Source organism: Leucopleurus acutus (genome assembly GCF_964270905.1).
Source record: "Leucopleurus acutus genome assembly, chromosome: 16".
Lineage (NCBI taxonomy): Eukaryota > Metazoa > Chordata > Mammalia > Artiodactyla > Delphinidae > Leucopleurus > Leucopleurus acutus.
The window spans coordinates 65,382,357-65,410,292 of NC_139158.1; the positions used below are offsets into that span (position 1 = coordinate 65,382,357).

The following is a 27,936-nucleotide window of genomic DNA, read 5'->3' on the forward strand; positions in this document are numbered from 1 at the left end:
TGATCCTCTCATGATCCTTCCAACTATCCCCAAGGTTGGGGGGCTGAGATACTACAGGAGGTGAAGCAGCTGCAGCTTCTGGAAACCAGGGCAAATCCCCAAAGCACAAACAAATGCTGTCAGCCATGAGGTCACTGTTACAGCGCTGGGGTCTGGCTCCTGCCAAATGCAGCCAGCAGCCTCCAGGCCACAGCCGCCTCGCTCATGGGCCCCTCGGCTCCCGGGCCTAAGGCTTTACGGGGTCTCTGTCACTCTGAATCCCCAGGGTGTGGGATAGGAACCGTCACTAAGGAGCACCCCCTGTCCAGGCAGCATCTGGGTCCTGTGTGGCGAAACCCTCCCAGGAACCCCGGGAGGGTGGGAATGTCACCCGCATTGTACAGATGAGGAAACTGAGGATCAAAGAGAGAAAGTCACCTGCTCAGGTCACCCAGGGATTAAACTCAAAGCCAGAACTTTTTCTCCAGCAACATCTATTTCTAAGAATTGTTTTACCGGTGTGTCCTCGGGCCTCCTACAAGAGTCCCTTCAGGTGGGAATTTTCATCCCTGATTCCCGGGACCTGACGCCCTCCTACAGGATCCCAAGCCCTGAGGGTGGGGCCTGGGAATCTCCATGGTGAACAAACCTCCAGGCTACACTTATCTACCCAGGGAGGTAGAGATTCTGGCCCCCTTCTCCACCGTGGTCCAGCCATTTGTCCCACTAGTGCCTTGTAAGTTCTTCTCCTGCACAGTAACGCGCCAAGCAACATCTGCTCATTTGCTGAGGGAGCGTCCCGAGCCAGACTCCGTGCTCAGCACGCTCTTTACTTGAGCTATTTCATTTTAGCCTCCCAAAAATCTCTACAGGTAGAGACTTGTTGCATCTCCATTTTCCACATGGGGAAACTGAGGCTCAGGGCTGTCAAGGAGGTTTCCCAAAGCCACACAGCAAGCAAGTGGTAGAGCAGGTCTCTCCCCCTCCCCACCCCTGCCCTCCTCATGCTGGACAATGTGCCTGCTGAGCTTCTGTGGGTCCTGCCAGCTGTGAGAACCAGCAGACAGTGAGAGAGTCTGGGGGTGGGGGTGAGGGAGAGGGAGGGCCGAGGCCTGAGGTTTCCTTCATGGCACCCTCACCAGTAATCTACCTGCTTGCTTAAACCACTCGGGCTGCAAAAGCCCCGGAGATTCAGCTGCTCGAAGCCCTCCTTTTAACAGAAGGGGAAACTGAGACTCCAAGAGGCGGCCTCACGCCTGTCTACTCTTGCTGGCACGGCGAGTCGGAGGGCCCCCGGGGATACCCTCCCAGGCAGCGTCCAGCTCCCTCCACACTTGGGTCTCTCAAGCCCTCCCAGGCGATGCCAGGGAAGTCAGCGTTCTGAAAGCCTCCAAAAAATGCCCCAGAACATCCCCAGCACCTGGGACACAGAGAGGCGGCCAAAGATGTCCAGCCCAGGCCAGTGCGGATGAGCTCAGCGCTCCAGCTGCAGGCGCGGGGAGAGGAGGGAGGGAAGGGGCCAAGCCAGTTGCTGATTGGCTAGTTCAAATCCCAACAGAAGGGGCCGCTCCCTTCCGCCCAGACTCCAGAGGGCCTCCCCCCTCCCCATTCTACACACACACACCAGCTGCTCTCAGCTCCTCCCACAGAGGCAAGCCAGCTAGTCTGCTCCCAGCTCCAGCCTTCCTCCACCCCTTCCTCATCTAAGGCTGACTTTTCGGTGTCTTCGCCCCAAAGCCCCAAACTCAGATTCCTCTAAGCTTCCAGGGCTCTCCCTCACCCCACACCCTCTCGATCTGGTACCTGGAATTTGAATATTTGTAGAACAACTTATCTCAAGAGCTGCCTTCTTAGGTACAGGTACACTTTGGCCTTGGAGATACAACCTTTCTGAGCTGTTTCCTCACTTGTACAGCAGGTCTACAATCCCAATGTGCCCACAGCACATGCAAGACGATGGGAGACGCAAAGGCCGGTGTGGATCTGGTGCTCACTCTTCACCTCCCCTTACAGGGGCCCTCTTCCTTCAACATTCCTTCTTCCACCTCAGGCCTCAACTCAGAGGTCACCCCTGCAGGAAGACTCCACAGTCCCCCAGGCTGTGCCAGAGGCCCCTGCCCCCAGCTCCTATATCCCTGGATAACACTGGGCTGAGTTCTGAGAGCAGCGTGCCGGGCCAGGTCCCCTGGAGTTCTCAGCCCCCAGACCAGGGCTCATACAGACAGGCAGGGCAGACTTCTCTTCTGGAAGCCCCATCTGCCAGCCTCCAGGCCGTCCCTTTCCTGCTCTCTGAGGCCAAGATCAACAGGGTCAGGCAGCAAGCATGGGAGGCTGATAAGTCTGTGCTCTGCCAGCTCTATGGAGGGTCACGTGAACTTGGACAGGTACTTCCTTTCTCTGAGACTCACTTTCCTCATCCGGAAAATGAGAAGAAGAAGAAGAATTATTAGCTAACCTTTTCCAGTGCCTACAGTGACCTCCTACCTACCTGATCTCATTTGATCCTCATAGAACCCTGTGAGGCAGGGGCTGCCGTTACACGTGTTTTACAGATGAGGAAACTGGAACAGGTGATTTGCTCAAAATCATAAAATTAGGGCATATTGGAGCCAAGATTTAAACCAGCCTTATTCAACTCCAGACATTCACTACTCTCCATCAGCACAAGAAAGAAACCTCCATGGAACTATGCACGGATACCTTGGAGCCCAGCACCAGGTGTATGGCTCGTACTCACACAGCAGCTGCTGTTAGTAGGTATCATCTTATGATACCACTTTGGGACAACCGTGGTAGACGGCCTGTCAGTTCCTAGGGATCCCCATTTTACAGATGAGGATGCTGAGGCCCAAAGAGATGATGGAACTTGCCCAAGGACACATGAGGAGGGAGCTGACCTGGGCACTCAGGCTCATGGTCCGACCCCCCAGAAAGGGCACCTGTGAGGGTTGGGAGGGCCCTGGGCTTACCTTGACGTCCTGCTCCAGGCCACGGATGAGCTCGCCGTCCACCTGGCCAGTCTGGGCAGCACGGAGGCTGCGGCGCTCAGCCTTGCGCAGCCGGTACTGCAGGATGCGACAGGTCTTGCTGGCCTGGTCCAGCTGCTGCCGCAGCTCCTGCAGCTGGTACACATCCTCCTCCATATAGACGTCCCGCATCTCCAGCATCTCTGCCCGCAGCTCCTCAATCTCGTCCTGCAGAGGGAAGGAGAGGTCAGGTCGCTGGGCCCTATGGCAGTGGCCAGGGTACTGGAGTGCAGGGCACACTCGATGCTGTCCTAGGCACACCTCAGGGGTTCTGGGTGTGGCAGACCGTGTAATGGGCCCCCAAGATGCCCATGTCCTAATTCCCAGAATCTGTGAGTATGTTACCTTACATGGCAAAGGGATTTTGCAAATGTGATTAAGTTAAGGATCTTGAGATTGGGAAATTTTGCTGGATTATCTGGGTGGGCCCAGTGTAATTACAAGCATCCGTATAAGAGGGAGGCAAGGGGCTCAGAGTGGGAGAAGGCGATGTGGCAGAGGTTGGGGTGATGTATGTTGAAGATGGAGAAAGGGCCATGAACCGGGGAATGCAGGCAGCCTCTAGAAGCAGGAAAGAGAATGCATTCTCCCCAGAGCCTTTACAGGGATGGAGCCCTGACCTCCAGAATTATAAGATAATAATCTGGGATTTTTTTTTTTTTTTTTTTTTTTTTGCTGTACGCGGGCCTCTCACTGTTGTGGCCTCCCCTGTTGCAAAGCACAGGCTCCGGACGCGCAGGCTCAGCGGCCATGGCTCACGGGCCCAGCCGCTCTGCGGCATGTGGGATCTTCCCGGACCGGGGCACGAACCCGTATCCCCTGTATCGGCGGGCGGACTCTCAACCACTGCGCCACCAGGGAAGCCCTGGGATTGTTTTAAGTCAAATTCGCGGTAACTTATTATAGCAGCAATAGGGAAGTAATACACTGGGGAAGCAGAAGAGGCTCATTCAACAAGCATTTATGAACACCAACTGTGTACCAGGCTCTGTGCAGGCACAGGGGGTGGGGAAGGAGAGTGGTGACCAAGACAAACGTGGCCCTTTCTGTATTGTCTGCATGGAGCCCCAAGTCTCATTGGCAAGACACACAGTAAACTGAAAGATAAAAAAACCCTCAGATACTGTTAAGAGCTGGGAAGACAAAAAGCCAAAAAACCAGAACCAAAACACCTGGGTAATATGAAAGAGTAATGGGGGAAGGTGCTATGTTAGAGGACAAGGTCGGGCAGGCCGCCTCTCAAAGGACATTTGAGCTGAGGCAAGAAGGAACAGCCATGCAGAGAGAGAGGCAGGGAGCAGTGTGTGCAAAGGCCCAGAGGCAGGAAAGAGCTCAGTGTGTCAAGATACAGCAAGGCAGCCAGGGCAGCTACAGGGGTCAGCTGAGGCTGGGGAAACTGACAGGGGTCAGCCATCCAGGGCCTTGAAGGGTTGAGTAAAGAATCTGAGTCTGGGTTTTAAGTGGAGGGGGTTGAGGGGGATGACCTCACTTCCTCAGGGCAGCTCCTGACCACCTCTGTCATCAACTCCCAGATGTCCTTCACTTCCCCTTTGTTATCATGGGTATATCAGCAATTCTTCATTTAAGAGTTTGTCTCCCAGAGAGACCGTGAGTGCCTGGGGGGCTTCCCCAAGTCTACCTCACTCCCCGCTGTATGCCCCACACCCAGCACAGGGCCCAGCATCCTGCAGGCTCCCAACAAATACTGAGTGCATGGAGGCATGTCTTGTTATGTAAACAATCACAAAAAGACATACCAACGTGAAACAATCACTAGACACAAAGTGTAGGGGGATGAGTGGGGAGACCCAGGAGAAGAAATGGATGATTACTATGTCTAACAGTAGGTATGAAAGCTGAGTCACAAATGGAAATAATAATATCTGCCCTTAGTGTGATTGAACGGATTAAATAAAATTGTACACTAAAAAGAGAAACCGACGGGCTTCCCTGGTGGCGCAGTGGTTGAGAGTCTGCCTGCCGATGCAGGGGACACGGGTTCGTGCCCCGGTCCGGGAAGACCCCACATGCCGCGGAGCGGCTGGGCCCGTGAGCCACGGCCGCTGAGCCTGCGCGTCCAGAGCCTGTGCTCCGCAATGGGAGAGGCCACAACAGTGAGAGGCCCACGTACCGCAAAAGAAAAAAAAAAAAAAAGAGAAACCGAGTCACAGGAGATGAATGACCTGCCAAAGGCATCCCAAAGGAGTCACAGAAAGCACCTAGAAATGGTGCTGATGGGAAAGCGGGGTGGGTCCAAGAACCAAACCAACCACTGTGCAGGGTCTGGAGAGGGACCACATCTGGAGAGCTGGGTTCACCAGCCCTCTGAGCCTCCCTTTCCCCAAAGAAAATGGGTGGCTCCCTACGGAGGAATGGCCTGCGGTTCCCAGCGCCCCTGAGACTGGATGGGTTGGCTTAATTCAGGGTTAGGAAGTGGCACCTTCAGGGTGGTTTTTAGTATGAAAGTTCATGGAGCTTTTTATATCCATCTGCACCCAGTTACTCCTGGGACTATTTCTCAAATGGTTCTGAACACAGGAAAGGAAGACAGAGGGGATGACAGGGTATCTGCTTCTCTCAACCACAACAGATACTGTCCCATTCCCACCAGCAACTGAAGGGTTTGATTCCCACCTGGCACCACAGCCTCGCTCCTAGTTGTGGGGGGGGGGTTCAGCAGCACCCCGCAAAGTGAATGATTCTGCCTACATCAAGATGCAGAGGAATGGTCCCTCATCAGGAACCCCACCTCTACCCCAATATATACACAGACGCAGCCTCCCCCCCATGCCAAGCAGACAGAACTAAAAGTGGAGAAGGAGGAAGTGGGACAGTCAATGATCACACCAGTTAAAGGAATGAGGAAGTGAGGGATCCACACGCATTTCAGCTGGCGAGATTAAGGGAGCATAAAGGAAATGGCACTAAGGAAGTGTGGGTCAGTTGGCTAAATCCAAGCTAAACCAGCCTCCAGATGGGCCTATGTCCAAATCCTCACCATACTATTTACAGAACATGTTGACAGGATTTGGGGGTCGGAGTGGACCCAAAGTGCAGGGTGAGCCAAAGGGAAGTGCAGGGGATGCACAAGCTAATGATGCTGGGCTACATTAAAAGATGTATGAGGGCTTCCCTGGTGGCGCAGTGGTTGAGAGTCCGCCTGCCGATGCAGGGGACACAGGTTCATGCCCCGGTCCGGGAGGATCCCACATGCCACGTAGCGGCTGGGCCCGTGAGCCATGGCCATTGAGCCTGCGCGTCCGGAGCCTGTGCTTCGCAACAGGGGAGGCCACAACAGTGAGAGGCCCGCGTACCGCAAAAAAAAAAAAAAAAAAAAAAAAAAAAAGATGTATGACATTTAGATCATGGGAGGTGACAGCCCACAACACAGGACCACACCCAGGGCACTGGAGTCATTTTTGGCGACCGCTTATTTTTCTAACTTTTAAATAACTGATTTTTTCGGGACTTCCCTGGTAGTCCCGTGGTTAAGAAGCCGCCTTCCAATGCAGGGGATGCGGGTTCGATCCCTGGTTGGGGAACTAAGATTCCACATGCCGCGGGGCAATTAAGCCCATGTGCCACAATTAGAGAGTCCGCGCACCGCAACTAAGGCCGCGCACTCTAGAGCCCAAGTGCCACAACTAGAGAGAAGCCCATGTGCCGCAACGAAGAGCCCGCATGCGCAAAAAAAGAAAAGATTCTGCATGCTGCAACGAGGATCCCGCGTGCCGTAACTAAGACCCGATGCAGCCAAATAAATATTTTTTTTTTTAAACTGATTTTTCTGTTTATAAATGTAAATGACGGGACTTCCCCGGTGGCTCAGTGGTTAAGAATCCACCTGCCAATGCAGGGGGCACAGGTTAGAGCCCTGGTCCGGGAAGATCCCACATGCCGCAGAGCAACTAAGCCCGTGCGCCACAGCTACTGAGCCTGCGCTCTAGAGCCCATGCGCCACAACTACTGAGCCCACGTGCCACTACTACTGAAGCCCGCGCACCTGGTGCCCATGCTCCGCAACAAGAGAAGCCACCGCAATGTGAAGCCCGTGCACCGCAACAAAGAGTAGCCCCTGCTCACTGCAACTAGAGAAAGCCTGCATGCAGCAACGAAGACCCAACGCAGCCAAAACTAAATAAATAAATAAATTTTTAAAAATGTTAATCATAAAAAATATTATTAAAAAAAGTAAATGACGGTCATAAAGACAGTTTTGAAAACAGAAAACATAAACCACTCATCATTCCTCCACCTGGTCTTGAATCACAGTGGTTCTCAAAGTGTGGTCCCTGGACCAGCAGCATTAGCAACACTGGTGGGGGACTTGCCAGAAATCCTCACGCCCTGACTGAGAACTCCTGAATCCGAAACCCTGGAAATGGGGGCCCCTGAGTGACTCTAATGCAGAGTGTTTCCTTCCAGTCTTTTTTTTTTTTTTTATTTTTTGGCTGCATTGGGTCTTCTTTGCTGCATGCAGGCTTTCTCTAGTTGCAGCGAGAAGGGGCTACTCTTCATTGCGGTGCACGGGCTTCACATTGCGGTGGCTTCTCTTGTTTCGGAGCACGGGCTCTAGGCACACAGGCTTCGGTAGTTGTGGCTCACAGGCTCTAGAGCTCAGGCTCAGTAGTTGTGGCACACGGGCTTAGTTGTTCCACGGCGTGTGGGATCTTCCCGGACCAGGGCTCGAACCCGCGTCCCCTGCATTGGCAGGCAGGTTCTTAACCATTGTGCCACCAGGGAAGTCCCTTCCTTCCAGTCTCTTTCCTTAAATGGGCAAGAGTCACATGTCTCAGCACACAAGTCCTCAGCCCAGAGCCTGGCACAGAGCGGGGTCTCAATAAGCATCTATTGAAGAAGTGAATGAATGAATGACCTTTCTCACATGAGCAGCTGTCTCTCCAGGCCTGCCCTTCACCACAGTCCATTTCTGCAAATGCAGGATGTTGCATTCATGCCAGCTCCATCTCTCCGTGGAGGCCAAGGGGGGCCCAGGCCTCTCGGGGGCTTGTCCCAGCTGCAGGCAGAATGCGGTCAGCCCCTCCTGGCACCGTCCACGTGAGAGGGTGACTCCACAAAGGCTGAATTGTGGCCCGCACGCCTGGGTCTGCTGGGATGTGTGCAGCAGAAGCTGAGCTTTTGGGGTCTGAGGTGGGGGCTGGGAAAGGGGCTGCTGGGACATGGGGAGGGGGCTGAAGGTAGGACTCTGCTTCCCTCCAGAGGTTCTTGGACCTCACTGAGCCTCCCAGTCTCCCAGGACTTCATCCAGGGACTGTCTGATCCAACCGAGGGAGCTGGTAGGGAATCGCCAGCGGGTAGTGGGTGGGGAGCTCATGCTTCCCTTCAAAGACAGCTCAGTAGGGCTTCCCTGGTGGCGCAATGGCTAAGAGTCCGCCTGCCAATGCAGGGGACGTGGGTTTGAGCCCTGGTCCGGGAAGATCCCACGTGACACGGAGCAACTAAGCCCTCGTGCCATAACTACTGAGTCTGTGCTCTAGAGCCCTCAAGCCACAACTACTGAAGCCCGCATGCCACAACTACTGAAGCCCGTACGCCTAGAGTCCGTGCTCCGCAACAAGAGAAGCCACCACAATGAGAAGCCCGTGCACGGCAACAAAGAGTAGCCCCCGCTCGCCACAACTAGAGAAAGACCGCGTGCAGCAACAAAGACCAAACGCAGCCAAAAATTGTTTTAAAATTAATTAATTAAAAAAAAGTTTCCTCCATTAAAAAAAAAAAAAAAAAAAGACAGCTCAGTGTCCGCTGAGCCTCTCACCCCAGCCCCGGGGAAATGCGGAGAGAGGGGGCCAACACCACTGAACTACGCCATCCCAGTGGCTATACAACAAGGTTGTCGGAGACCCCCCAACGTTGGTGGGGCAACCCAGACTTCATCCCCCACTGCAGACAGGAAGAGGCCACACTGCCCAGCAGTGCCCACGTCAGAGCCCAGGGGCCCCCGATTCTCAAACCGCACCCCCCCGCCACAGTCAGAAAGTCTGGACTGAAGAAGCTGAGCAAAGGTGCTCAGATGAGGCACAGCCTGCCAGGCCTCCAAACCCATCCCCTCCGGCCGCTCCTTCAAGGAAACCTCTCCTCCCCTTGAAGCTTAACCTGATTATTTAACCTGGACTGAGAACGGGGAGTGGAGCGGGGAGGACGGGGGACAGGATCGGGCACCCACGCTGCTGCCAGGGTAGTCAGCCTTTCCCTTTACAGAGAATGTTTATTTTGCTCTGATTATAGAGGTAATACCTGTTTATTGGAAAAAAAAAAAAAAAGCAGATAGTTTTCTATCTCCTCCACTTTCCCACTGGTCTCTGCGTTAGGTACAAGCTTCTTACCCTGGAATCTGAGCACACCCCTCTTCCACCGCCCCCACCCCCACCCCGGGTCTCCTCCCCACTTCTGTCTTGCCTCTGCCCTCCATGTCCAGGTACACCACGACGAAGAAATAGCCACCACCTATCGGGAAGCTCACTAATTACCAGGTCCAGTCCAAGCACAGTACGTGCACAATAGTTTGACCCCTTACCAGCTCTGTGAGGTAGGTAGGGAAAATGTTCCCACTTTGCAGATGAGGAAACTGAGGCTCAGAAGTTTTCCAGAGCTGCTCAAGCAAAGGAGCGGTGGAGTTGGAATCCAAACAAGCCCTGTAACCCTGGGCCAGTGCATCTTAACTGTGTGTTCTACTCCCAGGGTTGCTTGAGCTATTCCCTATCCTAGAGAGCCTTTGCCAGGCTAACTGCTAACTTTCTCATCCTTCCAGAGTATTCCCTCCTCCCCCAATCTGATTCAAACCCCACGCTCTGAACTCCATTCTTCTTGTGCTAACAACTTTAAGTCGCATTTGCTCGTCTTCAAGTCTATCTTCCCCAGGAGCTGGCGGGGAGGGCAGGTGCTGGGTCTGACTCGTGTCTGGTCCCCAGCACAGCCCTGGACAGGACATGGGATGGAGCAGGCACCCGTCACTGTCTATGGGTGGGTAGATGAATGAATGAAAGGAGTATGGCTTCTGCGCTGCCCAGCCTCTCTCACAGCCCAGAGAGGGCAGGCCCTCCTGATCCCAGCCCCAGGTCAACTGCAAAGAGTCAGGGAGAGCCTAGGCTGCTCCAGGGCTGGCCTCAGACCCCCAAGCCACCTCAGGAGGATGGGCAGGGTCTCTCGAACCTCAGCTCACCCACCCACTCCCTGCCCACAAGTACACCTCTGTCCATCCTCCTTCACATCCTCTAATGACCCATGAGGTCAGCCTGCAGGAATCAGCCTCTCAGGGGCAGACCCGCTCCCCGAAATGGATTGGTTCCCAGGAATCCTGAGGGAATTGGCCAGGAAGAGTCTTTTGGTCCACGCTGGGCCGGAGGGCCAGACATGAGCTCACACTACCGCTAATAATAGCGTGGCATTGCATGGCAGCACGGGGCTTCACAGTTTACAAAGACATTCCATGTGAGTCATCTCACGGGTCCTCACAGAAGCCCCATGGACAGGCAGGACAGGAATCACCATCTCTGTTCTAGAGGCAAAGAACTGCAGAGGAGCACAGGGGAGGTGGGCTGTGTCCAGGGTCACACAGAGACACCTTCAAGCGGGACTCGGGTTGCAGACTTCACGCTCTTTCACCTGCACCAGAATGCAGGGAGTCCATGAACTTGGATGGGAAGGGAAAAAAAAAAATCACGTCTTTACTTTCACTAATGCTAACTAAAAATTAACGTTTCCTTCTATTCTGGACAAGCCACGGTTGTATCAGCAGTACTTATAGTTTCGGCACCAAAAGAAACCACAGATATTTTCATATCCCATAACAGCTGTTGCAGAAATGTCAAAATATTGTATACACTCATCAGTACTTTGAAATTACAGTAGTTAACAGACCTGTTTCCAGATCTTATGAGTTAATAAACACACATATTACTATATCATAATTTAAAAATATACTTTGATAACTGTATTTCAATATGCTTGCTTTCCTTTATATTTTGTTTTAAACATTTAAAAACATTATTCTGAGAATTACTCTCAGCACATGGTGCAAAATAAGATGGAGTCTGTGTTCCCTCTGGAGCCCTCTGGAGCTGCCTCATCTGTCGCCACCCCAGACCCTTGCTCTCCACCATCAGGGCATAAAGCTGGCGAAGCAGAGCTCCGCTTTCGCGCCACGTTTAAAATGTTCCAGGAGGGACGTCCCTGGTGGCGCAGTGGTTAAGAATCCGCCTGCCAATGTAGGGGACACGGGTTCGAGCCCTGGTCCGGGAAGATCCCACATGCCGCGGAGCAACTAAGCCCGTGCGCCACAGCCACTTAGCCTGCGCTCTAGAGCCCGCGAGCCACAACTACTGAGCCCCAGAGCCACAAATACTGAAGCCCGCACACCTGGAGCCCGTGCTCCACAGCAAGAGAAGCCCCCGTGATGAGAAGCCCGCGCACTGCAATGAAGAGTAGCCCCCGCTTGCCACAGCTAGAGGAAAGCCCGCGCACGGCAATAAAGACCTAACGCAGCGAAAATAAATAAATAAAAATAAAATTTAAATAAATAAATAAAATGTTCCAGGGAATTCCATGGCAGTCCAGTGGTTAGGACTCAGTGCTTCCACTGCCGTGGACCCCGGTTCGAACCCGGGTGGGGGAACTAAGCTCCTGGAGGCCTTTCGGTGCAGCCAAAACAAAATAAAATGTTCCAGGAAAGAATGCTTTCTTCAGGAAACCTACAGGAATGTAAGATGATTAATCTCTGCACAATGAGGACAGAAGGGGGCGGGGGTGAGATGTGGGGCTACTGGAACACTCGCAGTGACTCCAGATGCCTGGGTCTGATGGAACTGGTCTGGAAAAGTAGATGGTGAGGTCTCCCAACCCGTGGGGCTGGAGGTGAAAGCGACCAAACACGAAGCCCCTCTGCAGAAACACAGCAAGCAGCAATGGGTGGGTGAGCGTCAGCAACAGCTCCCAGCTGGCCCACGGGGACAGGGAAGGAACCAGGGGGACAGGAGGCTCCTGAAGGTGTGAGGAGGCAGCCTCTTACCAGCCACCAAGGAAGAGACTGTTCCAGCGCAGAGGTCCCCTGGCCAACTCCCTCCCAAGAGAATCAGCCCCCACAGGGCTAGGGTGGACCCTGGGAGGGGCCTGTTCACCCAGCGTCCCCAGGGAGCTCTGATCTGGGCCCTGCACACCACATTCTAGAAACCCTGGGATACTAAGGCTAGGTCAGGAGCAGGGAGCCGGGGTCTCAGCCCACCCAGCTCCAACGGGGACTCTGCACTGCCTGGGCCTCCTTCCATTCTGCATCTGTCTCCCACCTCCTCACTGCTCCACCTCAAATGCCACCTCCACCAAGAAGCCTCGCTGGCTACCTCGGAGCACAGCCGTTTTGTATGAACGATTAGTGAGTATCTCTGGTGGGCCAGATTCATCACCAAATCACTGGATTTAGTCCCTATGATGGTCAGTCTGCTCCCCACTACTCTGTTCTTCACTTAGTACATGGAGTGATTTTTTTGTAAACTGTTACTCTCCTGTTTAAAACCCTCCAACAATCGCCCAAATCTGGAAACAACCTAAATGTTCCTCAACTGGTGAATGGCTAAATGGTGGTACATCCACATAATGGAATACAACTCGGCAAGAAAAAGGAAGGGAATGCCAATACCCACAACCACGTGGTCGGAGCCCAAACGCATTATACTAAGTGAAGGAAGTCAGACTCTGTTGGCTACGTACTGTATTAAGCCATTTCCATGACACTCTGGAACAGGCAAGACTATAGGGACAGAAAACAGATCAGCGGTTGCCAGGGGCTGGGGGAGGAGGGAGGAACTGACTACAAAGGGGCACGGCGGAATTTGGGAGGTCGATGGTTCTCTGTCTTGATTGTGGTGGTGGTTAACAGAGCTGTGTGCATTTGTCAAAACTCACTTCACGGTATGTAAATCACCGGACTTGAAAGCAAAACAGAAGGCTGATCCTGCCTACCTGTCCATCTTCATCTCCCCCCATTCCTCCTCTTGTTGGCTACACTCTAGCCACTCGGGTCTTCTCCCCGCAGCCAGAAGACACCTTGCCTGTCCTACCTCTAAGCCTCTGCCTGGATTCCCCTCCCCTGCATCTCCCACTACCGACTCCCCGTCCTGCTTGAAGCCTCCTCTTAAATGCCACCTCCTCAGAGAAGCCTTCCAGACCCTTCTAAGCCCACTGTGTTCATCTCAACCCCATGTTTCTTTCAAGGAGCGTATCACAGGTCCCAGCCCAACTGCGTCCCTGCCCAATTTCAAACCTTACCCAAATTTATCACCTCCTGCCCAGGTTCTAGGGACCCAACCCACCAATGGGCAACAGACCCAGGAAGAATGACAGCTGAGCTAAGGGACCCAGAACCTTCACTCTGCGGGAGCCTCTGCCTGGCCTGCCTTCTCCCACACCACCCTGCCCCCCACGGTCCCTCCCTCAGGCCAAAGCCCAGGCTGCCTGCCCATCTGCCACCCTGGCTCTGGCCCGGGCCACTCACCCTAGCCCGGAAGGGCTGACCTGCAGTTTGGGCCAGCAGTGGCCACAAGGGCGGCATGCCAGACCCCCGAGAGGCCAGGGCAGCCATCTGCTGTCCCTTCTGCCTGTCCTCCAGGGTGTGTCAAGGCTCCAGATGAGATCTTCACACTTGGACCCCAAGGAGGGCAGAAGGCTCTGCAGAGCTCCACTTTCCTCCCAGCTCAAAAGCCAAGACTGTGGGAGTAGCAGCAGGCGGAGGGGAACCCAGAGACACCATCCCTTCACAAGCAGGGACACTGAGGCCTAGAGAGGGACTGGGGACAACCCCATAGTCCCCCAGACTGAACAGAGTCAAGCAGGGAGGGACTCGGGGTTCCCGCCTCCCAGCTTAGCCTCATTGCCTGGAGGCTGGGTTCTAGTTTTAGGGGAGTCAGGGTCAAGGGTCCTGGAAGAGGAGGGCCAGGACCCCAGCCAGGCACGGCCATGCTACACAATGCCCCCTCCCACTGGCATGGAGGCTGCCTGGTCCCAGTGACACACAGGGTCATGAGGGAAGACAGGGTCCTGAACTTACCTCTCCAACAGCAATAAACAGTAACAGGCACGGAGCTCGCTGAGCACTCCCCCTGTGCCACGCACGTGCCAGGTAGCACACACTACCTCACTGTATCCCCAGCCACCCCACTGACTGGTGAGGAACTGAGGTCAGAAAGGTCTACTCAAGGTCACAGTTCAATGGCACAGCCAGGATTTGAGTCCAATTTGAGCTCCAGTAAACGAGACTAGACAGTCTCTATAATGGGACAACAGTGAGAATCATAATAGCTAACGTTTACAAGGGTTTACCATGTGCCAGACACCTGGCTGAGATCTGAGTGAATGTCCGTTATCTCAATGACAGTCCCTTTGAGGAAAGTGCTGTTACTTTATGCCCATTTTACAGATAAGTAAACAGAGGCTCAGGAAGATGAAGGCTCCAAAGGCAATCAGGAGTGAGCCTCCCAGATGTGGCACAGCTCTGTGCATGAGACCACAGACACGCTCTCTGGTGGGGAGCTGTGTGTGTGTGTGCGTGTGTGGAAGGGGTGGGCAGGGAGGAGATGCCCGGAGAACACTGCCCACCAAGGCCAGGCCTGGCTTGTCACTGCCCCATTCCAGGCCTCACCCGCCAGAGCAGGGAGACCTCTGCAGTCCCTGATGCCTCTGGGGAGGCACTCACAGCGGGGACACCCGACAGCATCCCTCCTGTCCTTTCTCTGTTGACAGGAAGGAAGGCAGCTTTTGGATCTGGATGTGTTTAAAACATCCCCCAAAGGGCCTCTGGGCCACAGCCAAATCTCTGAGCAAAGAGCATCACGAGATCCCAGTCCTTCTGCCTCTTGCCACTTGCAGGCTGTGTGACCTCTGGCAAGCCCTTTAACCTCTCTGAGCCTCAGTTTACTTACACTTGTGTGAAAGGAAGGGGTTAAGTCCCACCCTGGTAAGATCCCTGCCCTCATGCAGAGCACATAGGGGGAGGGGCTGGAGTGAAACCTGTAATTATCCAATTAATAATCTAATTACTGTAGAGGTAAATGCCCCAAAGGAGCCTATAGGAAGCCCCTTCGTGTCTAACACAGGAGCCTGGCCTGGAGCTGAACACATGAAGGTGGAGGAGGAAACCAAGGGAGGCGGGAGGGAACTACAGTAAAAAGGCCCCCGCAGTGGGAAGAATGCAGGGATAGAGGCTTGGGGTGCATGGAGCGCTCAGAACTGGGGTGGAGCAGGGGTGAGGTGAGGCTGAGAAAGGCAGGACCACACTGGCCACCCAGGCAATTGGGCAGGGCCCAGGAGGGGTGTGGAGGGGAGAGGCTGATGCAACTGACCCAGAAGATCCCATGTGGATCTGGGGCAAAACCACGGGAAAGGTGTTTAACTGGTCCAGCCTAGCCACAGGACCCAAAACAGTTTTTCTATTGGAGCCCGAGCTTCTCTTTGCGGTGCAGGCCATGGGAGATTATTCACCCCAGTCTTAGAATGTGGGACCCCAAAGGCAGCCCTCCATCAGCAAAGGAGTATCAGCATCCCCATTTTACAGAGGAGGAGACTGAAGCTTATAAAGGCAAAGCTCATCAAGGAAAAGGCGGAACCAGGATTCAAGCCCAGGTGGGCTCGGCTCTAGACCACAGTGCTCTTCACCATCTTGGACCCCAGAGAAGGGAAAGGCTGGCCTGCTGCTCTCACCTTCTCTGACTCCCTGCCATTCCTCAGGGAGGCCAGTGCCATCCGCTGACCTGTGGGCCTCCAGTGAGTGCCAGGGCCAGCCGGGCCCAGAACACCCCAGAGTCTCTAGCTCTTTCCCCACTCCAGCTCCAAGTTCCTTCTGGCACCAGAAGGAAGAGAATGTGACTGCAGATGAGGTCACGCCTATGGGGCATCCGGGGCAATGACCTTAGTAATAACCTTGGCTGCTGGTGAGGCCTCTGCTTAGAACTTAGCCGAGCCCCTCCCCTGGGGAACTCTCTCTGCCCCAGAGGCTACACAGGACATGGGGATCCCTCCCTTCTGCTGTGCCCAGGACAGTGCTGGATGTGCCATATACCTGAATACTAATCCTCCCAAGTGCTCTGCAAGAAAGGGATTAAGTTCCCATTTTACAGATAGGAAGACTGAGGCTTGATGGGGGGGGCCTTGCACATGGGGTTCATGTACAGGGAGGAGGTGACAAAGCAAGGTTTGGCCCCAGACCTGATCCCAAAGGTGGAATTTGTCCACCTTCCTCCCGAGAGGCCCTGGGGCCTTGTGTCCGGTGCTACAGACACATGGAAAGGAGGCAGCTCCTAGCTCTGCTATAGGTCAACACGGCCCCCTCCCAGCAAGGCGTTCACAATGCCTCGGCTCAGTTCGGCATCCAGTGCCCTTCCCCAGCAGGCCCAACTCCCCTTCCCAGCCTCTCCCTCACCACTGCCACCCCCAACTCCCTCCAGCTCTTCTGTTCTAAGCCTGCAGCTGGCCTGCAGCCCACCTGCAGACCCTGACCATGCAACAAATATTTATTGAGTCCCTATGATGTGCCAGGCACGGTCCCAGCAGCTGGACACAGAGGCAGTCATTCAAGGCTAACTCCTCCACTCTAATGCCTCCTCCTCCAGGAAGTCTTCCAGGTCCCTCCTCTGAGTGCCCACATGTCCTCCAACCTTCTCTATCCTGGCCTCCTTTTCCCAGGCAGAATCAGGCACCCTTTAGGGATGGCAGTGGCATGGCCCTCCACAGTCCCCAGCAAAGGGGGAGGGGGAGGAGGCGGGAGATGAGGGCAAGCAGGAAATTCCGAGGAAATTAGAAGGGAGTTGCCCCTGGGCGCTGGCAGGCCTGACAATTGCTCCATTTCACTCAGCTCATTGGGCCCAGGCCCAAGTGCTGCGTGTCCGGGGCCTGAGGACCTTTGGTGCCTCTTCTCCACCTTGGTGACCTGCCAGCCCCTTATCTGCCTACATACCACTCAGCCCCAGCCAGGCTCCTAGGACCCCCAGATCCAGAAGACTGCAAAGTCAAGCCCCTGCCACACTCCTCACTGTTCCCAGCAGCCTAGTGGAAGGAAGCCTCGTGGAGGAGCTAAAAACAGTAGTTTGTACACATGAGCTCCAGGGAGACACGGGCCAGGATTTCCTGCGTTTCTGTGTAGCTGAAGCGTCACAGCCAGTTTGTGTGTGTGTGTGCGTCTGGGGAATCTGGTCTGTGGGTCTTTGGCTCCTGTTAGCAAATGCTACAGGCCTGACATCTGAGTGCCCTGTGCTCGTGTCCTGCTTCTATGTGCGTGGCTACACGTCTTGCTCACGTGCGTCTCTTGGGTGTGTGTCTGTGAGCCCCGGGTGTGCAAGGACCTCTGCTGCTTGCTCTCTTTGTGGAAGAGGCAGCGGGGGTGGCTGGGTGATGAGCTGTGTCTGTGCCCGCTGGGCAGGGGCGTATCCGTGGATTTCCGCGGATGCGAGCACCTGTGTGTAATGACTCTGTGTGGGTTTGTGTGTGCGACCGCATGTGCGTGTGTGCTTCCGATATGTCTGAGGGTGTCTCCAGGGTGTGTCCATCTCTGGGACATGGCCAAGTGTGTCTGGGGGTGTGTAAGGGTGTGTTTCTGAGCCAGCAGTCTCCTAGGTGGTGTGAGTCTCTGTTGTGTCTGTTTGATAACTGCAGGTGTGATGAGACAGGAGGTGGTGTATCTTGCATGGGTTTGTGTACTTCTCTGAGCAGGTATCCTCCCTGATAAGTCTGGAGGTGTGCTTCTGCAAACAGACAGCACAAGCATGTCCCTGGATGTGTACGTGAGACATGTGTGAGTAGTCGTGGATCTGAGCACACGCTGTGAATGTGTACCTGTGTTTGTGTGTGCAGGAAAGAGTGTGCCCAGGGACACAGGCCAAACCCCTCTGTAAGGAATGCTGGGAGCCCTGGTAGCTTCGTGGTCCCCCTAAGGCCTCAGCAGCAGCCACCTCACCTTCTGCATCTCATTCTCCATCTCGCTGGAGCTGCCCCCCGCCCCCCATGACAGGCGACCAGCTAAGGATCCTTAAAGACCCAGTTCTCAGAGCAGCTTCTTTCAGGCCACCTCTCAGCTGCCACAGGGAGGGCTGGGACTAGCCAGGAGCTTTGCTGACCATGGTGACCACTCCTCTCCCCCCCCTACAGTGACAGATATACTGGAGTCCTCCCCCTACAGCTCCCAGGAACTGAGAGCTTCACAACTTGTGGGTTACTGCCCCAGACACCTGGCACAGGGCCTAGAAGCAGGTATGGGAATGGTGACAACCAAGACAGGCACTAACATTTACTGTGCACTCGATCTATATCATCACTCGGAAAAGGGCCCCCATGACCCTGGGGCAGACATGCTTACCTCCCATTTTTCAGAAGGAAAAACAGACTCTGAAAGACTGAGAATCTTACCCAGAGTCACAAAGCTTATAACTGGCAACACCCGGTGAGAACCCTGCTCTGTGAAACTTGGAGGCACAAGCCGCCTCTGGGAGAGGGTGGAAGAGAGCCTGGGGAAGGGAGCTCCTTGGGGTTGTCTAGTGAGGTTCCCAAGTATACCAGCTGTGCAATCTCGGGCACATTACATAACCTCTCGGTTTCCTCATCTGTTAAATGGGTCTGATATCAGAACCCTCCACACAGGATTACATTACATAACCTCTCGGTTTCCTCATCTGTCCAATGGGTCTGATATCAGAACCCTCCACACAGGATTGCTGTGAGGACTAAAGGACTTACTTAACCCAGAGCCTGGCACACTGGAAATGATCTAATTGTTGATAGCATTTGTGACCAAGTACCACAGAAGGCGGGGGATCAGTGGTCTGGGGGTGTCCAGGCCAGCTCTAACATTCCAGCTCTCTGGATTCCAACCTAACCATTATCTAACCCTTAAGTCTCGATCCAAACCCCCATCACTTCCTCCAAGACCTCAGATGCCTGGTCCCAATCACACTTTCTACTGGTGCAGGGTCATGTACACACACGCAGGCACATGCCCCCCGCACGCCGCCTGCAGGCTCCAGGTCCTCGGCCCCAGCAGATGTCATTCTCTATTTGCTCCCAACAAGTCTTAGCCTGGAGCCCTGCACACAACAGAATTCCTCTCAACAATTTATGTCCCAGACTAGACACGCTGTTAGCAACCACAAGCTCATGCTCCAGTCGGCCTGTAGAAAGAACAGGACCCAGGGTTAGACCAACCAGGTTGGAATCCCGGCTGTGTGACCAGGAGCCTCCATTTGCCCAAGTGTGCAATGGGAACTGGAGGGGAATTAGATGCTTCCTCTGGGCCCTTCTGGCTGACATCTAGATTGGCTACGCTTCAAACACTCACACATAGAACCTCCAAGGAGGTGGGGAGGCCTCGCTTCATGAAGCCCACTCAGCATGGAATGTGATCACTCCTTCCTGTCCTCCTCGGAGCAGCTCCTGATTTATCAACATCCTAAAGCTAGGGGGATCCACCCTCCTGGCTTCTCCCAGCTCCCTCAAGAATGAAGGCTTTGACATCCTAACTGCTCATTGGCTAACAATAATAACAATTCCCTAAAAGACGCGGGATTTCGGGCTTCCCTGGTGGCACGGTGGTTGACAGTCCGCCTGCCGATGCGGGGGACACGGGTTCGTGCCCCGGTCCGGGAAGATCCCACATGCCGCGGAGCGGCTGGGCCCATGAGCCGTGGCCGCTGAGCCTGCGCGTCCGGAGCCTGTGCTCCGCAACGGGAGAGGCCACAACAGTGAGAGGCCTGCGTACCGCAAAAAAAAAAAAAAAAAAAAAAGATGCGGGATTTCACTGCTTGCAAAATGTCTTATCTAGTCACACCTCCCTGATTCCTGAAAACAACCCTATGAAGCTGCCCAGGCAGGTTCCATCATCTTCATTTTATAGATGAAAAAAAAGAGCTCAGAGAGGCCAAGTGACTTGCTCATGGCCACACAGTAAACAGCAGAGTCAGGTCTCTAGACCAGGTCTTTGGGCTCCAACGCTCAGATTCTTCCATCCACACCAGGTGGGTTCCCAACATGTCCTCAAAAGGTGCATGGGCAACAGTTAGTGGTGATGGGGAGATGGAAGACTTCAGACCACCAGGGTTTTGAAGGTCAAACAGTCCATGTGTCTGCCCTGCAGCCAAAGCTGTCTCTTAGAATCCTGGAACCTGAAAAGTTAATAACCTTCAGACTTCCTCGGCTGAGGTCAGGCAACTCAACTACAGCCTCCACATAAATATCCTCCTCAAGTAATCACAATCACCACATTTCGTGCCGTTTACCAGCTGCTTTCCACAAACCCCATGTCTTTATCCAACATGCAAGGTTGAATAACTCTGAATAACTCAACGGACAGCAAGCTCAGTCCCTTCTCTGTAGCAGCTCCTTCTGTCGTCTCACTGAGAGAGAGCTGCCCCATTTCCACTTTTTCCACTCGGGCCCCAGAGTAAGCCTCATGCCACAGGAGATCTGCCATCACCCGCAAGGTCTTCCCCAGTTGATGGTTCCCAGGGCCGCCCGCCAGCTGGGAGGTGAGCTCGAGCAGGGCCCCACTGGACTCAGTGGGACTCAGCCCAAGGCAGCACGAGGCCTGCTGGGAACACACTGGGGATCTGAAGTCCTTCTCCTGGTAACTCAGATCCTGCATCTTAGAAGCAAAGTGGCCCAGAGGGGCAGGAAACACATCAAGAGTACAGGTACTCTTACTCCAAGCCTGGCTGCCTGGAGAACTGGCTCTGGGACCTGGAACAAGTCCCCTCCCCACTGTGGCCACAGTTTACCCATCTGTAGAATGAACAAAACAACACCTCCCGTAACAGCCTCTACATCTATGGCCCACATTCAGGGCTCTAGATTTTCATCTTGCCTCTGTGAGGCTGGCAGCTGGAGAGAAGTTCAGGGACTGACCCATGTATACACAGTGTAACTGCACAATCTGGTCCTGCTCTCCTCTCCATCCAATCTCCTTCCTCTCTCCAGCCTTGGCACTGATCCTCGAAATCCACGAGCTTTTTCCTGCTTCCCTGGGCCTGGAATGGTCTTACTCCAGCTCCTTATTCAGCTGGCGCCATCTCATCCTTCAGCCCCTGGCTTCCCTTAGCACCCCCAGCCCCAGCTTCATGTGCTCTCGGCACACTGTGTCCTTCCCCACCCTTATCACGATCCGTACTGTGACGTAGTGTATGACTTGTTTAATCCCAGTCTCCCCCACTAGATGAACAGCTCCATGAAAACAGACACTTCGTCCTCGCCCATGGCCGTATCCTCAGAACTGCTCTAGTGTCTGGTACACAGTAGGCCTTAAATAAGTAGTTGGTGAATGAATGAACGAGGGGCCGGGACTGCTTCAGGTGGGGAGGAGGATCTATTCTGCCCCCATGGAGTCCACAGGAGAACATGATAAGCGCCCACGGAAATGTGTCTCATACCACTTGAGAACAGCAGTGATCGAAATTACCCTCATCTGAGGCTCGCTACATGCCAGGCGCTCTAGTGGTGTTTGCACACATAACTCATTTAACCCTTAAGGCTGGAAGACGTGTGATGTCCCTTTATACAACGAGGAAACTGAGGTCCAGAGACATTAAGTAACTGGCCCAAGATCACACAGCCAGGAAGGCACAGACCCCAGATCTAACAGTGGCCTAAGACCTGCACGTGAAGCCAGAAACACTGCGTGAATGGGAGAAATTGAGGCTGCACCCTGACCCAGGCAGTGGGAGGTCCCCAGCCTGGCCCTGGCCCCTGTGAGACCTTAGGCTCAATCCCCAGGCTTCTGGAACTATTTTCCATCTTAACAGTCATGGGTGGCTCATAGGGACTCCAGAGCTCCGCCTGCTGACTTCCTGGAATGAACAGGAGCCCACAGGGGTGGGTGCGTGAGACCCTAAAGCAGAGCTCTATGGCCCATCTTCCCTTGCCAAGGGGAGCAGTTGGGGCCAGGAGGCAGGAGTGACGAGCTCGGGGTCCAAGTTTAGAGCAGCTCAGGCAAGGAGTACTGGAAGCAGCTCAGAGCACCAACTGGGCAGGGCCAGGCCTCCTTCTGGCTTGTCTCCCTCCTCTTACCCCCCCTCCACTTGTCTTCTCCTCACCACTGGCTTTTGAATACTATAGGAGCTGACTGAACCCCTGATTGTCAACAGCAAATGGGGTCTTTAGGAAGGCTTACCCTCTCAATTAACAGATGAGAAAACTAAGCCCTGGCCTGAGGAAAGGTTAGAGGCTAAAGGGGTAGATTATTCTGATTCAGACAGACCCTGTCCTTCTATTCTATTTAGTGACAACAGTCACTAAACGTACGCTGGATAGCAGATGCTGGGGAAAATAGGGAAGGGGAAACACAGTTAAGTAAGATCTTACAGACTCTAATGAGAGAGAAACCCTTTTGGCCAGAAGAGCTACAATGCGAAGCTAAGTGCTGCTGGGCAGACGTAAATTAGCAGAGTGCCGTGAACTCGGCGGCTCCTGGCCAGGTGTGCTCTGGGTACTGTGCCAGGACATCAACTAATAAGAGTAGGTACATTTCAGCCTCTTCCAAACCACGCCCAGCCAGTGGTGGCAGAACCCATGAAGCTTCCCAGGCCAATATCGACACACAGGGCTGGGCTGTCCCTAAAGCTCCCTTGGTGCCAGGCAGTGGGCAGACAGAGCCTGGCCTGCACCCAGCAGGTGCTAATGTCCACTGAAAGCATGAAGGCCAAGCCTGCTCTCCCGGGGAAACTCTCAGGTCCCCACTGCGCCCCCCCAGAGGAAAGGCCCCTTTCAGATGTCAGTTTCCCTCCTCTCACTGGCAACATGGGAAGGAGATGGGCACTGCCGTGGGGCACCAGTGCAGCTGCTGCGTGCACAGGGCCTGTCCCAAACTGGGCAGAAGACAATACCCTGGGATTTAGGAAGCTGCCTCTGAACCGGTTCTCCCACGACATCATCCTCCCAGGCTGTGGGACCGTTAGGGCGGAAGTCGGACTCTAGCCAAGGGGATGTTCCCAGATGTCAATACTTTCAAACCGGACCCGCCCTGAAAGGCAGGCAGGGACAGGCCTGAGCCAGGAAAGCCCTGGGTAGAGACTCAGGATGGTGTTCTGGCCTCTCCTTGGCAGGGGATGGCCACAGGTCTCCCTGGCAGCACCGCACAGCAGTGCCTGTCCCAGAAAGGAGAGCCGCCAGAGGCCTAGCCTCTGGCTTGGGGGTGGAGGCTCCGAGCAGCTGCATCAGAGGTCCAGCCCCTCGCTGAGTACCCACCCCCATCCCAAGTACCGCATCTAGGCATCCTCCAAAGTACTTTTCTCAAGCTCCCCTTCCCAAATCAGGGTCCTTTGGGCAGTCTCCTCTTCCAGGTTCCTTCCTCAGGAGACGGTGTCCCAGATACAACAGGAAGCGGGATGTGAGGGAGCCCCTGAGGGTTTAGGCCCCTTTCCCAGTTCGTGCGGTGGGACAGCGGGCCGGCTGGTGCCTCAGGCCGGTGGGGCTGACACCCGCGCCTCCCCGCGGCCTCCCTTTCCCGCACCAGCGCCCTCACCTTGAGATAGTCATTTTCTGAGCGCAGCTCCTCCAGCTCTCGCACGAAGCCGCCGGGCCCGCAGTCCAGCATCTCCTCGGTGAGGTCGGAGAAGGCGAGCGAGGCACTGAGTGGCAGGCGGCTGCTCCCCACCGACGACGCGGCCACCGACGGCTCCTCGGGGGAGGCGGGGGGCCGCGGAGGCTGTTGTGCGGACGGCGCAGGCTGGGACGGCTGCCCGGTGCGGGCCCCCGCCGGGCCCCCGGCCGCCGACTCAGCGTCGCTGCTCAGCGCCAGCTCCAGGCCCAGCAGGCGCGCCTCCTCCGACGCGCAGTCCGACACCTCCGAGCTGCTGTCGGTGAGGCTGGGCGGCGGTGGCGGCGGTCGCGGCCCGGTACCCGGGCGCGGACGGCCCTTGGCGCGGACCCCAGTGCGGACACCGGCCACCCGGGTCCCTGAGCCCCGCGCCCCGGACGCCACCGCACGCCCCTTCTTGTCGGGCCGCGCCGAGGACGCGGCGCTGCAGGCGGCCGCTGAGCCCGGGCCTGGGCCGCGGCGGCCCTTGGCCAGCGACCAGCCGGCCACGTCCTTGGGCCGGGCCGGCGACGGCGCGCGGTGGCTCTTCTTCCTCTCCGGAGCGGGAGCAGGCGGGGGGCCGCAGCCCCGAGCCGGGGACTCCCCCGCCGGCACCTCCATCGCGGCCTCCCTCGGCCTTAGCGAGCGGCGCGCATGGCCCGGGCCCGCCCGGCCTCCGCGCCCCGTGGGAGGCTCCTGGCGCCCCTCCGGCCGCTGGGGCCGCGGCTCCTCTCGGCCCACCTCAGCCCCCTGGCTGCGCTCCGGCCCCGACCCCCGCCGTACTGTCTCTCCGCTGCCCTGGGCTCGGAGAGACCGGCCCGATCGCCTCCAGGCGCCCCGGCTCCGGCTCCGGCTCCGCCCGGCGCCCGCCCCTTCGGCCTCGCCGCGCCCCCGGAGCGCGCCCGGGCCCCGGCTGCCTGCACGCCGATCGTTCTCTCGGGCTCCGAGTCCGGCTGCGGCCCGGGCCCCGGCTCCGCCCGGCGCGGCCCGCCCCCCGCGCAGCCCCGCCAGCTCCCCGCCCAGCCGCCTCGGCTCGGGGGCGCGCGGCTCCGCGAACAAAAGGCGGACGCGGCGGGAGCGGCAGGGAGGGACACAGGCAGCGAGCGAGGGAGGGATCTGCGAAGCAACAGCGACCCCCTCGAGGGTCAGGCGGGCCGGGGCCGCTGTGGCCCGGACTCCCTTCCCCTCCGCTCCGCCGCCGCCCCCTCCCCTGCTGGCCTGGGGAACGCACCCGGTGGAGGCGCCCCTGCTCCCCTCGTCCGCGCAGGGGTCGCGCGAGCGGCGAGAGGGGGGACTCCTAGGTAGAGGCCGGGTGGACCTCAGATCGCGGGAGCCAGCATCCATATACACGCCGAGCACCTCGCCCCTCGAGGCTGTGCAGAGCGTGCGCGAACTCCGCCCCCCTGAACCTCGCAGAGCAAGACCGATTATCCCAATGTACAGATGGGTAAACTGAAGCCAAGGGAAGACAGGCGATCAGCCCACGGTTAGCGGCAGAGCCGGGATGGAAGACAGACCTCGCGCCTCCAGGGCGTGCTCCGCATCTTCTGGCTTGGCTTCCCTCTCACAGTCGTGGGGAGCGTCGGGCCCTGGGTGCATGCCCGGCTCTGCACGCCGTGAGCGGCTTGTGATCCCAGGCGTACTCCCTCCTCCCCTGACCCCGGTCTCAGGTTCTGCGGGGCTAAAATGGAGGCGACCCGTTCTCAGGAGTCAGACCAGCGCATGCTTTGGGAATAGGTTTTGGCTCCGGTGGGGGCTGGCCCGAGCTGGACACGGTTGCCCTGATCCCCACACGTCCCCCACAGGAACAACTCCGGATAACCCCGGAGCCCCGGCTCTTGTGGGTGTCGTTTCTTTCCTTCCAGAACTGTGCTCCTGTGTTGTTGATTTTCCCTTGTGTCTGTCACGCCTTCCCCGCCCCCGCTCCTCGCTGCTACTTCCCATCGCCACCGAGCCGCAGCTGGGCAGAGCCACTTGAAGTCCTTTGGCTGCCCGGCAGGCAGGCGCTCACTCTCCGGGTAGCACCCCCTGGCGGGCTTGGGGGGCAAGGCTGGTGTTTACCGGTCTGCAGCCTCTTCTTCCTCCCTCTATTCCCCTTCCTTTCCTTTTCCTCCTCCTTCTCCCCCTTTCCTCCTTCCGTTTCCATTTCTCTCTTTCCCTCCTCTTCCTTTTCCCCCAAACCTGTTGCTTCACCTCCTCCTGCCCTTGACACACAGCTGGCCCAGGTCCACTCTGTTTCTGTGCCACCTGCCCCGCAGCGGTGAATACACTCCTGGGGTATGCCCTCTCCCAGTGAGGCACGGCTTCATCTCCATCGAGGTGTGTCTAGGTGTGTAAGTGCCCCCTCTATCCTCGGATCCTTCCTCTGGGTGCCCCCCACGGAGCCAGGTAAGGAACAGGGCCACTCAGCAGGTTCTCTGCAAACACTTCTTCAGGGGCATTTCCACCCCCATCCTGGCAAGGCACCTGCTCCCCTGCCCCCACTAACTGTCCACTCACCCAGTCCACAGGCACCAGGCGGGACCCTGAGGGACACAGTGGTGGACTTGTCAATGGTGAGTTCCCGACCTCATGGAGCACACAGTAAAGCGAGGAGATGAGCCACGATAGACTCACCACAAACAGTGTGGCATGGCATTCCACAGGGGCACGGGCCAGGGTAAGCCCTCCTGCTTCCCGGGCCTCAGAAGACGCCACTTAGTTTAGTCTGATGTAACAGATGACAGGGTCCTTCTAGCTCTGATGTCCCCGTTTCTTGTAGACTGGTTCTGGCCTGGCACAGAGAGATGCTGTGTGGCTCTCGGAAATTGTTTACCCTCTCTGAACTTCAGTTTCTCCATCTATGCAGAATGTGGGCTTGGAGATGTTGGATGGTGGGAATCCCAGCAGGGGATGTGCTACATAGAGCAGGCTGCTCAGCCACTCCTGACACACCCATGGCCACACCAGCGGTGGCCTGGATCTCCCCATGTGGGCCTGGGCCCGAGTCCTGGCTCTACCACAAACCCTGACTGGGTCCCAACACTCATGGCTGAGCAGGGGGCTGATGGCCCTTCCTGCTTTGAAGGTCTTCGGATTTGGGGAGCCATGAATCTACATTGCAGCCCCAGAAGAGCCCGGGGAGCAGCAAGGTCCTGGTGGGGAGGAACCCAGGGGTTGGGTCAAGGTGAGGCTCTGGACTCAGGTCAGACCAGGGCAACAGCGAAAGGAGTAAGACTAGCCAGGGGCCCAGAATTGGCTCCATGCAGGCGGGGAGGCCACCTGGGTTTTCCTGAGCCCTGGGCACTCATGCCAGGCTGTGTGCTCAGCACTTCAGCAGGATCTCAGAAAGGGTAGGAACTTCTTGTGGCTGATTATATTTTCCAAAGATAGGCTCAGCAATATATAGCTCATCCCAATTATTCTTTTTTACAGTGTGGCATTGACACTCTTCCAGTTGAGTGACGTGGTCTATGTTCCCTCGCCTTGAACCTGAGCAGACGTTTGTGACTGCCTCAACCAATAGAGAATGGCAGAAGCGACAGTGTGAAACTAGGTCATAAAAGGCAATATGGCTCTTACAGCTCAGTTTCTCTCTGCCTCTGTTTCTCTCAGTCTCTGTCTCTCTGTCTCTCTCTCAATCCACTCTCCCTTGGGACGCAGCCACCATGTTGAGATCAAACCCAGGCCTCATGCAGAGGCCACGTGAAGGTGCTCCAGCCAACAACTCCAGCTCCGGTCCCCGCTAAGCCCCGGACATGTGAGAGAAGGAACTTTCATATGATTCAGCCCCTAGCCTTGGAGCTGCCCCAGCTGATGCCAAGTGGAGCAGAAATGAGCTGTCCCAAACTGCAAAATATTGTTGTTCTAAGCCACTAATTTGGGGGGTAGTTTGTTACGCAGCAATGGATAACTGGAATGCTTGTTCAAGGTCATACAGCTTGGAAGTGGCAGGACTGGGGCTGATTGGAACCCAGGGCCATCCAGCTTCAGAGCCTGTTGTGCTGCACTGTTGGGTGGTGTCCAGCTCAGGCACACAGTGTGTGCCATGTGAAGCTCTACTCCAGAAGGCATGAAGTGTTAAATGATTGTAAGAATTATATATCAGATTGTACAAAATGAAGATGCTGATCACCCAGCGGAAAAACAGTTTATGTTCTCCCATTCAAGTGGCTAAACTGACCAACATGATGGAAACTGAATGGAGAGTAAATCCTGGAAGGCTCCAAAGAGGAGGTGATTGAAAAAAAATAAAGGTTATATTCCTTATACAAACCACTGGCTGAAGGAGAATTAGAAGAATTAGTAGGGAAACCTGCTTTTGTTGTTGTTGTTGTTTTTGGCCGTACCAGGTGGCATGCGGGAAGGATCTTAGTTCCCTGACCAGGGTTCGAACCC

General features: G+C 55.8%; 1 protein-coding gene across 1 annotated transcript in view; it reads right to left on the reverse strand.

Moving 5' to 3' along the window:
• MTCL2 (microtubule crosslinking factor 2) overlaps positions 1 to 24,180 on the reverse strand; it is a gene marked incomplete at both ends in the record, with an annotated part of 64,411 nt that extends 40,231 nt beyond the window's left edge. The window contains 2 exons of the mRNA XM_082858216.1: positions 2,949 to 3,173; positions 23,506 to 24,180. Coding sequence (XP_082714342.1) covers positions 2,949 to 3,173; positions 23,506 to 24,180 — 900 coding nt within the window. The remainder of the gene's footprint in view (positions 1 to 2,948; positions 3,174 to 23,505) is intronic.
• Between the last annotated feature and the right edge of the window lie 3,756 nt (positions 24,181 to 27,936).